The following is a 17,450-nucleotide window of genomic DNA, read 5'->3' on the forward strand; positions in this document are numbered from 1 at the left end:
TAAAGCAAAGCACGAACAACAACAACAACAACAACAACAGTATGTAACAGCGGGCGTACAGTCTCAGCTATGCACTGAGAGAAAATGTGTGTGGCGCACCAATGTTGTTAGCATATATATATACATATATATAATATATAATAATATTTTTGTTAGTTATTTTTATGCTTAATATTTATTATTATTTACTATTTTGCATGTGTTTTAATTTTCGCTTATAATTTTAATTATTTTATGCAATTGTTTTTGCACTCAGTGCAAGCGCAGTCGCAGTCGCTGCCAACGTCGCTGCTTTTAAATTTTCGGCCAAGCTCATGCGCAGCAGCCGAAAGCGCAAGTGAGCAAACAATAAGCAAGTGCAAAATTTTTACCGTTAATTTTTATGTGCCAGCTGCGCAGTAGCAGCAACAGCAGCAACAACGAAAGTCTTTTTGGGCAGCCGCAGCAGACCAACTGCGCTAAGAGAGTGCAGCAGAGAGAGAGGAAGAGAGCGAGCTCCAGCGCAAGAGAGAGCGCAAGTGTAAAAGCCCTGCGTCATCGCCTATGTTGTAAGAAGCATTTTGTTAACAAACGAATTTCGTTGTTGTTGTTGTTGCTGCTGTCTGTTATGCTATTGCAAAAGTAGTTGCAAAAAACTATTAACAATAAGCTCAGCTTTAGCTTAATCAATTAAACAAATGCAAGTTAATTGTATTTCGAAAATGCTGTGTGATAAATGCATAGCAATAATATTTGCTTAATTGACGCGTTCATAGTTCATAAATCTTAATAAAAGATTAATAGTCAGATTGACACTATTTTGTTTGCAGGCCAGCAAAAAGGGTTAAGGCTGACCTCAGTCGGCAGCATAGGGGCTAAGCGCCTGTGCAGCGTTGACCTATTTACAAGTATGCACATGCAGCGAGAGTGGGAGAGAGAGAGAGCGCAAACACACAGCCTCTCCTATACATTCCCATTTTGCAAGTCAACAACTTGTTGTGAATGTTTTCTTGTCTTGTTTATTGTGTAACTGCGATAAAAAAAAAAAAAAACATTTCCAAATATCGTGCAATGCTTTTTCAATTTTCCACAAAAAACTGAAAAGTTGGGAACGTGCTTACATACAAAATTAACATGCCGACATATACATATACAAATGCATACAAAGCTTACATTTGGCTGCTTACCGTTAAATGGCAGCAGCAGCAAAACCTGTTCTAAGCAGCGCAGCTTTGCCAAAACAAAGTAAAGGAAACTGCTGCAGCAGCATCAGCGGTGCAGCAGCAGCGCAGCTTCAAGATATTCTGTGTGTGCACTTTGCGTGCCGCACGCTCTGCCGCGCTCTCTATTTCGTTTTTGTCGTCAACTTTAAAGGGCAAAGGCAGCGAGCTAACGATCGTGAGTGGGAGAGCGCAACTAGTTTGCGCTGAGTCGCGAGAGTGTGGGTGCCAAAAAATAAAGGACAGCGCAAGCAAATCTTTTCAATCAATTGTGTGCAACTGTACATGTGTGTATGAATTATTATGTACACACATACATACAAACATATTTATTTATCTGCAAACTGTGTTAAGTGCGCGTCAGGCTCTTGCAGTGCAATTCGTGACATATAAAAGAGAGTGAACAAAAAACAACAACAAAATGCAAAGCAGCGCAGCTTTGAAAGCAGAGGAAGTTACATACAAACCTTATAATGAATGGCAGCAGATGCAAATTAAATCTGTAAGGTTAGCGCATATGCATAAATACAAACATACATGCATACATAAGTATGTGTGTATGCAGCGGTAAACCTGTCGCTTTGGTTTTTACCCTTACGCGCGCTCTCATGTCTCTCAATATTTTAATGAGAAAAGTGAAAGTGTCAAGAAAAAAGCAAAAAGGCCGCAAGCAAGCAACAACAATGAAAATAATAAAATAAAATAGCAACAACATACGATTTAACAGTGAATAAATAATAACGTGCTACTAAAACTACAAATACAAAGCTAAATACGCATATTAATACGCGTAGACACACAAATATATGTATAAGCATATTGGTGCGTGCGCGCGTTCGGTCGTTCGTTCGTTCGTGTGCGTGTGTGTGTGAGTTAGTGTCTTCACTAAGCCGAGCCTAAGTTTAGCGGCATTTCAGCATTTATCTGCATCTTCTTTGAAAATCAGTGCACAGTGGTATGCAGTGTGTTAAAAATGTGTAAATATTTTTTAAATGTTTTTTTTAATTGCAATAAATCTGCTCATTGTGCACTAGTGTTTTAAATATTAAATAAATTTGTGTTTAAAGTGAAGTGTAGTTAAATTATAAAAAGCTTTTATGTGATAGTGCTGTGAAAATCAATCTGTGCAAATTTTTTTCTTTTTGTTGTTGTGCTTAAATTAAATTGCTAAAATTTAAATTTAATTTAAATTTATATTCATTTTAATAAAGCTGCTCATTAGTGTTATAGTGTTTTAAATATTAATTAAATTTGTATAAATAGGTGAATAAAAAAGTGCAAGTGTATGATAAATGTGTTGTAAAAATTATTGCACCGTGGTATGCAGCTTGCAAAAATGTACTAAATTAAAATCTATGCTTGCGCGCCCAAGTGTTAATTAATTTTATAGGACTGAAAAAGTAAAAGTTTCTAAGCTTTCGCTTTTTAATACAATTAGCAAGATTATGCGAGTTCTACATAAAAATAGAATACAAAGGTATGTACCACGTATCAATTTTAAATTCAAGCTTATTTCAAGCATTAGGTACCAATGTGCGCCGACATACATAACTGTAAATGCTCAGTGAAGCGCTGCTGCACTTGGCTGCTCAGCTCAGACAGCATTGCCCAGGGGGGAATTGGGGAATATTTGAGGTTAGGTTAGGCCATTACGTCAACTTTGACACTGTGACCATGAACGCATTCGCCTAGCCAAGGAAACACGCAAAACACTGCAACGAACAACAGTAAACTAGTAAAGACGGCGAAAAAAAAGTAAACTGATTTTTCATTTGAAGCGTCGTAACCTGTATTTTATGATTTAATAATTTCATTTGTTGCTGGTTTTGTTTTTTGTGTGTGTGTGCGTGTGTTTGTTTTTTGTATAATTACTTTATTTGCAATCTTACATGAAGCAATAGAAGAAACTGCCGTTAATTAAAAACGCAAACGCAGGTTACCTAAGCAGAGAGTGGCAGATGAAAGAGAGGAGAAGTGAAGAGAAGAAGCGAAGGGATATATAACTGACAGTTAGTGTCAGTCAGCACGAATTAAAGACTAGTGTAGAGTTGTAAAGAGATTTTTTTGTAGGTGGCCGAGAGAAGTGAGCGAAGAAGATACCAATGTAGGAGGGGGAGGGGAGCGGGGACAGCGCTGTTACAACAGCGGCGCCAACATATTTTCACTTCAATGTAGAGACGCGCACAAAGTTCAACTGCTTGATCAAAAAATATTTAGCGGTGACGGCTGGGGAGGGGGAGTTGGTTTAAGGTATGTTATGCAATAAAGAGAAAATTGACAATAAGATAAATAGACCCAAGAGCGTGCTTGTCTTGTATGTGACAAATGCAATGTTAACGTGGGTTGTCAGCAGAGAAAATATACAGAGTAAATAAATAACGATTTCCGAACAAGATTAATAGATTGCTTTTACAAATTTATAGCTCCTAATACAAATCTAATTTTTATGTTAATTGTTGGAAAATTAGAAGTTAGGAGTACACGAAAGATCAAGGAATTTATTTTTGTTTCATTCATTACAACCAAGCAAGTGCGTAAGCTCTCTTGGCGCCAACATTTGAATCTTGTGCAAGCAGTTCATACTGACTTCAACACAAACTAAACCAGTACGCGCTTCAGCCGCTGCACAACAGATGGCGCCACACTCAGTTCACCAATGGAAAATAAATACGCATTTTTTATTCTTTTCAAAATTGTTTAATTCATACTGCTCTTTTTGTTTTTTTTTCTTTATAATTGTTTTCTGTACTTTCTTTGCGCTTATGTATATGTATAGGCATAGGCATATGTAGAGCGGTTTCACTGTTATTTAAACAATTTACATAAACTTGTATAATATTTGATTTTTGTTTTTTTTTTTCATTATTCTTTTTTCTTTATATAGTTTATATGCTAATTATGTAATTGCTGCATGTATGTATATATTTATATATGTGTGTGTGTGTGTGTGTGTGTCTGTATTTGTGTGTGTGTGTGTGGGTGTAACTTAGAGACAGCTGGAAATTGTGCTCATTTGTTATAAACAATTATTGTTAATAATTTTTGTAATTTGTTGTTTTATTACTTTCAATTTACATACATATTCAGCTTTAATTAAACTTTTTGTTTTTTGTTGCTAAAAGCAAATTCTTAACAGACTAAATACGCATTTGCTTAATGTTTTTCTTTTAAATTTTCTTGTTGTTTTTGCTATTATTAACTTATGTTTTTGTCGCCTGTTTTTCCTAATTATTAATCAACAAGAAAAAAAACGCACTTTATAGTTATTTTTTGTGTATAGGTATTCGTACTCTCATTAAAAAACTTGTTAAAGTTTTTCTATTTTAACTAAAAATATAATAGTCAAAAAAATTCAAATAAAAACAGTTTTGTGTTTTATTAGAATTAGTGGGTTTTTGTTATAGCCATGCTGTCAATTTCACAATCTGAAAATTATTGTTATTTTATAAATTTCGAAATTTACAATAATTAAAATTTTTGTTTTTACTTATAGATACGTGTAAAGTGACGAAATGGAAACTTGAATATTTGGCTTAAATAATGGTAAGTTTTATTGAAAAGAAAACTTTGTAAGATTAAGATTTAAAATCCAAAACAAATGTGAAACTAATCAAACTTATTTTCACATTTTGAGATAAATGCCAAAAATGTATTTAGTTAGTTGTATTAAATGGTTTTTATAAAAGTGTAGCAGAAGCAACAAATCATGAAATTATCGATAATTGCGATAATATCGATAGCAAAATGACATTAGAAATTTGGATTGTCATATTAATAGCACGGCCCAAAGTTTTTCGTTCTGTAGCTGCATGTGAATGAGCGGGACAGCAATAGAGAGCAAAAGAGAGGCAAGAGCTGTATTCTTTTGTGTGTGTGTGTCTGAGTATGTGTGTGTATATAAGAAGAGCACATTCGGAAGCAGTACAAAGTACATAGTTTCATAGTTTTGTTTTCTATAGTATAGTAAAGTGTATATCGATAATTATGCATTTGCATATGCACACACATTATAGTCCTGATGCATACATAGATAAATACATACTCGTTTGTTTGTTTTTTTTTTATATACATATATGCATGTATATATGTATATATTCGTAGAGAAAGGCACAGATGAAATTATTACATAATTAAATTTGTTTTTCATTTCTTTTCTTGTTGTGTATGTATGTGTGTCAAAAGTTTATCTAAATTGTAGTTATCGATTTGCTATCATCGAAACACTAGCGAAAGAGTGTAAAAAATGTTGGAAAATTAGTTTTTTTTTTAGTTTAGCTTTAGTTGTTGTGACGAAAATTGACAGTGTTTTTCCTTCATGTTAACTAGCCTAATTTTTTTATACGCTGCTACTAATACTACGACAAATGTTGTACGTGTGTGTTTGTGTGTGAGTTAGTGTATATAAAGTTTAGCCGACCTTGAAGTTTAGCTATTGCAATTCGTTGATAGTTGAATTCATTTTTTTACAGTTGCTTTTTTACTTACGTCTAGTACTCTAAAGTTTAAGTCAGTAATTGTTTAATGCTGTCAATCAACTATGTATTTACCATTATTTTTTATATATATATAAATATTTTTTTGTAAATGCTACGCTATAAAGTTCTGTATGGGGTACCAAGGGGTATAGGGGGGCGTTTACCTCTTTCTTCTTTCTCTAATGTTAAAAGTTTGCTACGTATTTTCTTTTAATAACTACTACAATTAACACTAGTATTCATTTAATATATATATGTATGCATATATGCCCCGTTAGTCTGTTGTTGGTATATATTTTCTTATTGATATAAAAAAATAAACTTTGGGGGCCTGTATCTTTGATTAAATTATTAAGTTTACTACGCAAAAAAGTTAACATACGCTAGTTACCCTTAATGTTGTATTCTTTTCTTAGTATTTTATTTGTTTTGTTTATTTTTTTAGTGTTATTTTTGGCACTAGTTGTGAAAAATATATGAGCACAGAGCAAAGGCTAGTGATGAAGAGCAAGAGCAAGAGAGATTGTCGTCTGTGTGTAGAGTTTCTTTTTGTTTGTGTTTGTGTGTAGAGTTTACCTACTTATGTAAATTCGTTTTCATAAATTTTTGTAGTATATTTTTTTCATCGTTTTTTTTTCTTTTTTTTTTCATTAATCTCATTCTATAGTTGTTTAGTCATCAACTTAACGTGCTAAATTAGCTATTGCTTATCATTGTATGTGTGGGCAAGAATACTACATAAAATACCAGACAATTTAAATACAATATATGCGCATACATGCTGCCTATATACATATAGGTTATGTTTTTTTTTTTTTTTTGTATTATTTATGTTCATATAAATGTTTTTAAACTTTAAGAGCTAATCACAGAGTTGATGATTTTTCTTTCGTTTCATTTTATATATTCTCTTCATTTTTTTTCGTCTGTATATATGTATATCGCATATAATGCTTGTGTGTATATCATTTACTCAGCATATATATTTTCATTGTTGTTTTTGAAACGGAAAAAACGCTCTAAATAACATTTTTTTTTTTGTTGTTCTTATTTCAATTTTTTTGATACCTTGGGGTTTTGTTTGTTGTTGTTGTTGCTAAACTTATGAAAACCGTAGATTGCACTAAAAACAGTTGACAAATTTTTTCTGAGAACGCTCTATGAGTAGTTGTTTATCATAATCGTTAATAGCTATCGTTTATAGTTTACAGTTATAGTTTACAGTTTAACAACTAATGCTAGTGAGTTATTTTCTTGCTGTTTTCCTTTCGCAGAGTTTTGTTTTGCTTAAGAGCTAAAGTTTCTTCTTGATTAGATTATGTTAATGCTGCTGCTAGGTTTACTTTCTTTTCTCGCTTCAATAACGCTGAGCATTATGGAAAACAAGTTCCTTAAGGAGCTGCAAAAATCTATCCTTGATAAGTTCAAAATTTTAGAAGTGAATTAAAAATTAAATAAATTTTCGATAAAAAATTTATTTTTAATGAAAAATCCAACTATTCAACTTAAAAGAAAAACTCAGTATTTTGAATCAAATTGTAAATCAAATTTACCGATAAAAGAAATCTATCGTAAATATTTAAATTTTTAAAAATTTTTTTATGAAAAATATAGCTTTTAATATTAATTGTAATTTGTAATTTATCAGTAAAAATTAGCTTAAAAACTTATCGATGAATTTTTGCCAGCTCTTGATTACAATTTAATTTTTGTGTATCAGTGTGTGGGGGGTAGCGAAAAGGATGCTTAGTGGGGTTGAGGTTAGGATTTGGTAGTAGCAAGCGCAGAGCTGGGATACTAACGAGCTCTGGAACCACGCTAGTTAACGATAACGATAAATAGCGTGTTGTAAGCGGTTACAGCGCAAGATAGTTTCACATCACTGAACAAAAAAGCTCGAGAAAAAAAAAGGGAAGCGAGAAGAGAGCTTTTTTTTTTAGTAACAGTTAGTAGAGGGGAAGTAGAGCTTAGCTTATTCCGTTGATGACTGCGGTGATTTGACAAGGAGGAGCTCATTGTAATCGCTGTCCTCATTGCCGCATTGATCACGTTGATCCATGCGACGACGTTCGCTAATGATGCGCAAGATGTCCGCCGAATCAGATTTGGCTACAATGCTGGCGGGACCATCAGTTGGCACTACGGCGGCAGCAGCAGCAGCGGGCGGCGGCAGCGGTGGCGTAGCAGCAGCAGAGGAAACACTTGGAAGCAGCAGCGAAGATTCATCCATATCAGCATCCTCATCCAGCGCTTGTTGCTTGAAAAGCTGTTTGGTGCTGCCGCTGCGACTGCGCGGCGGCATTGAACGCGGCACCGACAACAGCAAACTGCTGCGCATGCAACCCTGATCGACGGACTGTGACCAGCCAAAGGGACGACGCGTCGGCGGTGGCGCCGACACCGAGCTGACTGTGCTGGGTGTGGGCGTAACCAAAGCGCTGACCACAGCCAAGGGAGGAGCTGTTGGTGGCAGCTCGGCGCTGCGTATGCTGCGCACATCCAGATCATAGCTATTGCTGCTGGGTGCATCCGATTCCATGCTTTCAAAAATGGTGCCGCGTCTGTAGTCGAGAGCCAAAGAGTCGCAGCTAGTGCGCTTGGTCTCCAGATTGCGTCGACGTATGGCCTGCTCATCCAGCGAGCGTTCCTTGGCCAGAATGCCGCGACGCCGAAAGCCGCTGCCTGCTGCTGAAGCGCGACGCGTGCGTCGCTGCAGCGCTGCTGCGGCATTAACTGTGCCCAGCTCCGCCAGATTAAGTCCTTGTATTCCTTGATGCTGCTGCTGCTGCTGTAGATATTGCAAAGTTTGACGTCGTTGGGTATTGAAGCTGGAGCAGAGCGTCAGCGATAAACTCTTTTTATCGAGAGCGGGTGTGCTGTATATGAAATTCTTTGGCAACGATTTGACTTTGGCTAATGGGCGTGGCGTATTACTTGAGCCAGCTGCTGATCCACCAGCAGTCGAGGAGGTTGCAGCTGCTGCTGTGGATGTTGCTGCTGCTGTTGTTGATGTGGTTGGTGCTTCAACACTTTGCGCTTGCTCCGCCAGCTGTTGGCATAGTTTCTGCTCTTGCGCAAACTCCTGTTCGCGCACTAATTCGCGCTCCAATTCCACCTCCATATCTAATTCATCTTCCATTTGCTTGTGGCTCTCCTCGAGATGTTTCATCAATACAGCCACGACGACATTCACTAAAACGAATTGCGCCATTAGAACGAATATCACAAAGAATATGGGAGCTATAATCGAGCTAACGCAACAGTTGCGTACACAATCTGCGGCGTCATCGCAATTATCTCTCAGCGTGTCCTTCATGATGCCGTTCCAATTATCGCCAGTCGCTACGCGAAACAATGTGAGGAAAGCCATGCCAAAGTTGGCAAAGTGCGCATGCTCGCCCAGACCCTGACAGGGTATCTCATCTGAGCACTCTAAGCGACCAAACAGCTCCACGCCCAATGCCGCAAATATGAAGAAGAGCAAAAAGAATAGCAAACCGAGGTTGCCCACCTGCGGCAGCGCCTGCATCACTGTATCCAGCAATGCGCGTATGCCCTTGGCCATCTTGAGCAGCTTCAGGACGCGTGCAATGCGGAGCACTCGCATTACGCGTATTATGGTTGGATTTATCGGAATTATGTTCGTTTCGAGCTCCTCCAGCACAATGCCCACTATGGAGAGGAGAACAATGCCCACGTCCAGTTGATTCCAGCGATCTTTCAAATACAAATGCCAGCCCAAAGCAACGAGCTTCATATTCGCCTCCAGTATAAACACAGCCGTAAAGAAGTAATTGAATATCTTGAGAGCATACTTCAACGGGTTCGGCATCTTATAATATTCCATAGCCATTGTCACGACATTTAGTCCGATGACTGCTGCAATAGCCAGGTCAAAGTATTTGGACGTTACGACATTGTGAACAAACATGCGCGTTGGCGAATAGTTTGTATAGTAGGGTGGTTCATGCATGCGTCGACGTTTCTTTTCCATTTGTAGTGCACGCTTTGCTGCACGTCGTATCTTCTCTTCCTTTTCTTGCTCCTCGCGACAGCGATGAAAATTTTCAACCACAACGCCCACAAACATGTTCAACACAAAGAAGCCCACGAGCAAAATGAATGCTATAAAGTACAGTAATCTCCATTCATTATAGTTGACAATCGGCTGCTGATCCACGCCGACAGCATCCAATCCCGTATACATGATGTTCACCCAACCATCGCGGGAACTTAGAACGAAAAGCGACATTAGCGCCTTGCCCAAATCATCGAAATTATATTTGCGATTCGTCCAAACGTTGCCCGGAATACTTTCGCATTCGCGTCGATTGCGAACATTCTTGATGTGCTCTCCCTCGCAGTAGAAGAAGGTGCCCTTGAATAGCTGTACGCCCAGTATGCCAAAGATGATGAAGAAGGTGCAACAGATTAACACAATATTGCCAATGGGGCGTAGGGATGATAAGAGCGTTTGCACGACTAGTTTCAGACCCGGGGCGCGGTTGATCACACGCAGCGGCCGCAGGGAACGAAGTAGACGAAACACCTGCCGGCAAATAAAATATATTCACAGAATTATTATAATCGGTTTGATATTGAACTTTTTGCAAAGCGCCAGAGAGAATATCTCTCTTTTGAATTTAATTTTATATTTTTTTTTTCTTTTGTAACATGTAGCTTGAATAAAAAAAACTTGAAAATTTTTGGTTAAGCAGAAACAGCAACAAATACGTTTGCACTAGCGTTGTCAAACAATCGTCTATTATCGATAGTTTTGACTATCGATATAATCGATTGCTGGACATCACTAGTTGCACACACTAAGCAAAAGCCTCAAATACATATAAAAGGCGCTTACAGAATGAGAACTTTATGCATGGTTGGAATGTATGAGATTTGAGGTGATATTAATCTTGGGTTTTCGATTAATTAATATTGCAAATTTTATACAATTACATAGCAGTCTATTTTTTAAATTCAAATTCAAAAAATAAAAGCAGAGGATTTGATACTTTTTTTTAGTTTGTAGACTTACAACATTTGATTGACATTTCTTTTTTAATTTTTTATTTTATTTTTGTATTTGTATTGTATTTTTAACTTTCGAAAAATTTGGCTTTTGTCCAATTTTTTTAAAAACCTTGTTTATTTTTTAGTTGAATTTTATTTTTAATTTTAGCTAATTTATATTATTCAATGTTTTTTAATTAATTTTATGATATACATTGCTTATAAACATTGGAAATATGATTGCAAAACAATAATTATTGCTAATAACGAGTGCTTGGGGATGGGTATATAAATGAAACGTTAACAGTTAGTTAAACATGAATTATTTACAGCCAACAAAATTAAATGAATGCATGTGAATGAGAATCAACAATTTACTTGGATAGGTCGGCTACGTACACTTTAGTTAAGTGGAGAGTAAAGGGAAGAATACTTATAAAGCGCATACACCAAACAGACACACACACAAATATATATAATTTGCATATGCGACTAGTAATTTTAAAATAGCATGAATTTACCTGCAGTTTTGTTTGGATTTATGTATTAAACATACACACGATTTTACACAATATATATATTTATATAGATAGGTATATAGACAAATGAATTGGTTTAGTTAAAAAAAAAGATTGAAAGGCCTGGTGGTAATTCCGTTCGTCAAAGCAAGTTAGAAGTAACGAGTAATGTCTATTCGTTAAGTAGCAAGTAATGACTAACGAATTTAGTTAATTGTCAGGTTCAGTTATTGAGAGCTTAGTCAGTGGTTGGCTTTGTTATTAATGATAACGAGTAGCGAGTTATGCGTGCACACGCTAAATAGTCAAGTTTCCAAGGCAGAAAGATAGTTATCTATAATATCTAACCATAGTTGTTTAGTTCGCGTTACTCGTTGATGCAAGCAATACGTAGCGAGTAATGAATAACTAACTAAATTGAGATAGTCAAGTCATTTATTGGGGGCTGAGCTGATAGCTGAATGTTTTGCTATCAATCATTACGAATAGCGAGTAGTAAGTAACGAGTTGTGATTGTGATGCGTGCACACGTTTAACAGTCAAAGGCCCAATCATAGAAATTAATGCTTGAATACATAAGAAAAATTAAAGCATATAGCGGTAGCAAATTGATTTTTTTTTTTTTTTTTTAGCGTTTTTAGCTGATCCAAAAAATGTAGCGCGGCTCGAAAGTTGAGTTGAGTTGAGAGTGACAAATTGTTGTTACTGTTGTTATTGTTGATGTTGTTGATATAGCTCTGATGGTGGGGGCTTCAGTTTTAATTACGATTGCGGCTTGGCTGTTGAAATGTTGAATTAGTGATTGAGCATTAAACTTACCCTTAAAATCCCAAATATCTTAGGGCTTGATTCGCTAATCAATGACATTAACAAATCAATTATCGATATTGTAACCAAAGATCCATCCATTATATTCCAGCCGGATGTGAAATATGCATCCGGGCCATAAAACATGCCCGTGGCAACTACCTATAGATTTGCAACAGCAGCCGCATCAGCAGTATCAGCAGCAGCAGTAGCAGCAAAAATTTAATTAGTAATTGAGCACACACAAGGGGACGAGTGGGGGCGTGGGCGACTCACCTTAATGAACATTTCGACAGTGAAGACGACGGTGAACACGTAATTGGCTGTTGACAGGAACAATCTTTCGGTGCTGCTTGGAGGGATATTTGGTCTTTCCATGGCCAGTGTAATGCAATTGAGTGCAATGAAGAGCAAGACAACATTGTCGAACCATTTCTGGTTCACAAACCACGTGCAGATTTGCCGGAATCTGTCAGAGCAAAAACGTAACGAGTAACGAGAGAAAACCAAAGTTACGAATACCGTTGCACAAAAAACAAAAAATAGTAAAGAAAAAAAAACAACACGAAAATTGTTAAAAAGGAAATTGCTTTTGCTTTTAGCTGCAGCTGCAGCTCACTTGCATTTCTCTCTTTTTTTCTATTATACTTTTATTTTTTTTCGAAGGGGAGGCTGTGGGTGGGGCAGCGCGAGGGCAATAAAGTTGAAATTGAATTTCCACTTGTGTCAAGCGCAAAGAACCGAAATGAAAACGAAAATCAAATTCAAAAGGCGACTTGTTTGCTCTTAGACAAAGTTTTGAATGCGCTGCTCAAAATTTTAATCAATTTAAATTAAACAATTGATTTGCAATTTAATAAAAATAAATTATATTATTTTATAAAGTAGCAAAGAAAAATTCTATTAAAAATTGATTAAATGAATTTAATTTTCAATTTATCAGAGAAATATTATATTGCAATATTTTAAAATTCAAAATATTTTAAACATTTGCAATTTAATTCAGTTTAACATTTATTTAATTAACAAACGCATAGTTATGCAATTTTAAATAAATTAAAGGTTTTTTTAATTGTCATTGTAAATTGAATAAATAATCAAAAATCTGAATCCAATGACAATAAATAGTTTTATATACTTGCATTGTTATCAGCAGCGCCAAAGGCAAATTGAAATATTTACATTTTACATTTAATTGAACTGCAATGAATTTTATTTACATATGTGTATTGTTGGTTTGAATTAATTGGCAGGAAATTGATATATTTGCATTAAATTATAAATGCAAATGAATTGTGTGTGAGCGAATTGAATAAGAAAGCGCAGCATACCCCAAAATTAAAAAGTGTAGAGTATAAGGTATAATGAGAGAATGAATGAGTGAGAAAATAAAACTGTTGATATTGATGCCCAAAGTGAAATCAGCGAGCGAGTAGCAAAGTTGGCAAAAGTCAATTACAGCTGGTCAAGCGACACACACAGAAAAAGGAGCATGGGTGAGTGAGTGGGTGGTGTTTGGTTGGTTGGTCTTACCTATTATCCTCCGGAAATATATACATGGAATAGGACTCGCGTTCATCTGTAAAATGTTTGGGCGTTAGGCGAGTGATAAGCATCTTCAACTTTGACATGTTGTCGCCGCCGCCGCTAGTTTGCAACATGGAATGTGGTTGTTGTTGTTGTTGTTGCAGCTGCTGTTGTTGCTCTTGTTGCAGCTGTTGCTGCTGCAGCTGATGTAACTCTTTGGTCAACTGCTGCGGCGGCAAATGTGACTGCGACGCAGCTGCCTCGAGCTGCTGCTGCTGTTGATGCAACAACTGCAACTGTTGCAATTCCTTCTCCTCCAGACGCTTCTTCAAGTTGTAATGCGATATCGAATTCTTGCGCTTATCACGCGCCTCCATATACTGCTGCAACATATCCGGCTCCGATCCCTTTTGCCATTTATCCAAATCGATTTTCGAATTGGTGTACGATAAACTTTTGCGATTCGCCTCCAAATTGTGCAAATTCAAATGCGAAGTTTTGCTAAAAGCCAACTCAATGGAGCTCATGCGACGTTGACCAGCGCCCGCTTTCAATTTGGGCGCTTGATTGAGATTCTGATAGACCTGCGAGTTGAAAATGCAGGCAGAGGCGCGTCGACTGCCAACGCCGCCGCCGACGCCGCCAACGCTGCCAATGCTCAGCGTATTGCTTAAGCGGCGTATCGAATTCTGTGGACTCAAGCGATTTGTGTCCTTGCCATTGTTTAGCTCCTCCTGTTCGTGCTGTTGGGCGCGTGTGCGTTTTTTGCTGCTGCTGCGTCTAAAGCGTTGCTTAAAGCCACTGGCGTTAGTTAGTGGTGGCGGCGATGTTGCAATTGTTGTTGGTGTTAGCGGCGTTAGGCGTTCGCTGCTGCTGCTGCCGCTTGTGGAGGCGCCACCTGCTAAACTCAACTCACTCAGATTCAAATCCGCTGGCGGCTGCAGCATTGTTGGCACATAAATGGGCGTTGGTGTTGCTGCCGCTGCTGTGCCAGAGTTTTTGCTTATATCATCGATAATGACGCTGCTCAAGCTGCTGCTGCCACCAGCGACATCGCCGACAATGATGCCGCTGCTGCTGCTGCCAGCGCTGCCAGCGCTTAGGCTATGGCTAGGCGTATGTCCTTGCAACTGACTGGCATTCAATATATTCAGCGGCTTATGCGCCAGCACCGGCGATGGCGGTATGAGATCTATGCTGGGTATGCCTTCGTCGAGCACGCGTTGACCACCGCTAAATATATTCGGCGGTTTCAACAGCGACGGCGATGGCGAGCTGGGCGGCTATATATCGAGAAAATATATTAAGTTCGACTTTAAATTCAGTTGTCGTCAGTCAACTCACCTCAAGTGTGTCGCCCCACTGACGGAAGCTCATGCCTGGCTCCAGGGTGGTGCTGGGCGAATCTTGGGGCGTCGCCGCTGTCGTTGTTATCATCGGTGGATCGCGCACCAAACGCATTTTTGATAGGCGTGGCGCATCGCTGCGTCTGTCCTTAATCGAGTATGTCTAGTATGCCAAGAATAGAGTCCAACATTCCAATGTTAAAAAATAAATAAATTTATAAACATTTTAGTTTCGTTGTCCTTTAAAAAATGTAACTTTATTATTTATTTTCAGTAATTTAAAATAATATTTTGTTATCAATTTCCTATACTGTCCAAAGTTGATGTTAAATGATTAAAATAGATCAGGCGTTGAACCAAGAATATATATATAAGATCCGATCTACGTCCCTATAGTTGGACTCATTTTTATAAATTTTTATTGTTTATTCAACCTTATTAATTAATCATGCTTAGGCCCGGTTCCATTTGGGACTTTCATGTATTGCAGCCCTGGCAGATTTTCAAAGAAACCTGCAGGACTCAATGCCCGAACCTCTGACCCAGACCCAGACCCATGTCCCGAACTCTAGTGAAGCGCACTTACCTTTTTAAGACCGCCACGTGGCTTGGCTTGGTCATCGTGTGACAAGAGCTTGCCGCTCGCCTCCTTATCATTTGAGGAGGCGCCACCACTACTGCCGGCCTGCTGCTGTGGCAGCTCATTGATTTGATAATCCTGCATGGGTTGGAGCAAACGCTGGCGATGCATATTGCTCTTGGCTTCGATTATCAGTTCGGCCGAGTCCTGTAGCTGTGTTGGTGGGTAGTAGAGACTTTATATATATATCGAGCATACATACCGTCCACACATGTATATCGGTAGTATCGATAACACGCTCACACACACACACATACACACATACTCAGGTATAACATGCTAACAAACTAAACTCACTTTTGTGTGCTGCTTCTATTTTTTTGTTTTTTGTTTCAGACTTACCTTGCGCACATCCTCGGCGCTGCGCCAACGATTTCGTACCTCGTAGTAACTATCGTTAGTGGTGGACGAATCCGCTTCGCTGCGTGATTCATCGTACATACCATCGCTATAATTTTCAGCCAATGTCTCTTCGCGCAGTTTCTTAACCAATTCGCGTTGTTCGCGCTCGCGACGTTCATTTCGCTGAGGGAATCAAAATTTCAAAATTAGACTTTTTAATGTCCGATATGACGATAGTTGGGGTCAACTATCGCTTAGCTAGACAGACTGTAAAGCAGTTCAATTGCCTGTAGAGTTTAAGTTCTTTATGCAATTTGGCTTGAAATGCTTTCAAAAAATTTTGTATTAATTTCTTAATATCATTATCATTATTTTTGATGCTATTGTTATTAGCAAAACTCTACCTCTGAACTGAATCCCTCAACCAAAATGGCGACCAATAAATTAAAGAGCACATAATTGCCGAACGTCATTAGCGCCACAAAGTACAGTGCGGCCCAATGACTTGTCTTTTCCATGCCATTGAATAGTACGACGTTCCAATCCTCTTGTGTCAGTATCTAAAAACGTTTTACGATTTGTTTTGTTTTTTTTTTTTTTTTCGCATAGAATTGTTTTGTTGATTGGATTGTTGTAGTTGTTGATTGGTTGTAGTTGTTGTAGTTGTAGTTGTTGATGATTATTGTTGCAGTTGCAGGGCAGCAAAACATGGTGCATTGTACATAAATATATATTTATATATATGTATAATTTATAATTTATTGCATAAAGCGAGAAAGAAAGAGAACAAATACCATAAACACATGTGTTGGGATATATAAAGAGTATTTGGAGTAAAAGAGCATAAAAATAAACAAGAAAAAAAAAACACATTGTGTGTTTTGTTGAAAAAGCAAAAGGCCAAAAAATATGCTGTTAGTATTATTATTATTAATATATGCTATATAGTATATATAAATATGCTTCTTTCAATTTCTTGTAAATTATGAAGTGTTCTCATTTTTTTTATGATTTTTTATATATTTAATATACATATACGAGTATGAATTTTAAAAAATAAAAATTGTTCTTGAAGAGAGCAAAATATTATATTTTAATTAGCAAAAATTCAATTAATAGCAATGCATTTTTTTGGATTTTAAAATACTTAGTTCTTGAATAGTTTAAATTTATTACACATACGAAATCGAATCACCTTTTATTTATTTTTTTTTTTGTATATAAGCTTTTATATTTTAAAACTATTAATCCAATTCATAAATCTTTTCTTTATTTTCAGGTATGTACATATTAATTGCTCTCAACAAAAACTAAGCTAAGCTTCGGCAACTGAATAACAAGCGCTTAAATATGATTTGACGTTTGTTTGACATACAAATGGTATTTATTTAAACATAAAGTGTTTTTATTATTTTATATTTGGAAAAGAAAACGCTTTGAGAAAATTGACTTAGGCCTGCTTAAAAATTAAAATTTAAACATATTTTTTTAAGATGAGCTTGAGCTGTGAGAAAAGCCTTCAAACTTGTGTTTGGTTGTGAAACAAACGACGCAAACATTCGAGCTAAATAACAAAAAACTCA

General features: G+C 37.0%; 1 protein-coding gene across 5 annotated transcripts in view; it reads right to left on the reverse strand.

Annotated features, from left to right (window-relative positions):
* Positions 1-7,294: 7,294 nt before the first annotated feature.
* Positions 7,295-17,450, reverse strand: part of LOC108606420 (voltage-dependent T-type calcium channel subunit alpha-1G) — a 43,791-nt gene continuing 33,635 nt past the window's right edge. For 4 of the 5 annotated variants that reach the window (XM_017996520.1, XM_017996516.1, XM_017996519.1 and 1 more), the window contains 8 exons: positions 16,272-16,427; positions 15,868-16,050; positions 15,472-15,678; positions 14,884-15,048; positions 13,546-14,822; positions 12,289-12,481; positions 12,025-12,174; positions 7,295-10,223 (listed from right to left, as the gene is read on the reverse strand). In XM_017996520.1, the coding sequence (XP_017852009.1) occupies positions 7,647-10,223; positions 12,025-12,174; positions 12,289-12,481; positions 13,546-14,822; positions 14,884-15,048; positions 15,472-15,678; positions 15,868-16,050; positions 16,272-16,427 (4,908 nt within the window). In that variant the 3' untranslated portion in view covers positions 7,295-7,646. The remainder of the gene's footprint in view (positions 10,224-12,024; positions 12,175-12,288; positions 12,482-13,545; positions 14,823-14,883; positions 15,049-15,471; positions 15,679-15,867; positions 16,051-16,271; positions 16,428-17,450) is intronic. The other variant, XM_017996517.1, reaches the window with a different exon arrangement.

Source organism: Drosophila busckii, chromosome X (genome assembly GCF_011750605.1).
Source record: "Drosophila busckii strain San Diego stock center, stock number 13000-0081.31 chromosome X, ASM1175060v1, whole genome shotgun sequence".
NCBI classification, from domain to species: Eukaryota; Metazoa; Arthropoda; class Insecta; order Diptera; family Drosophilidae; genus Drosophila; species Drosophila busckii.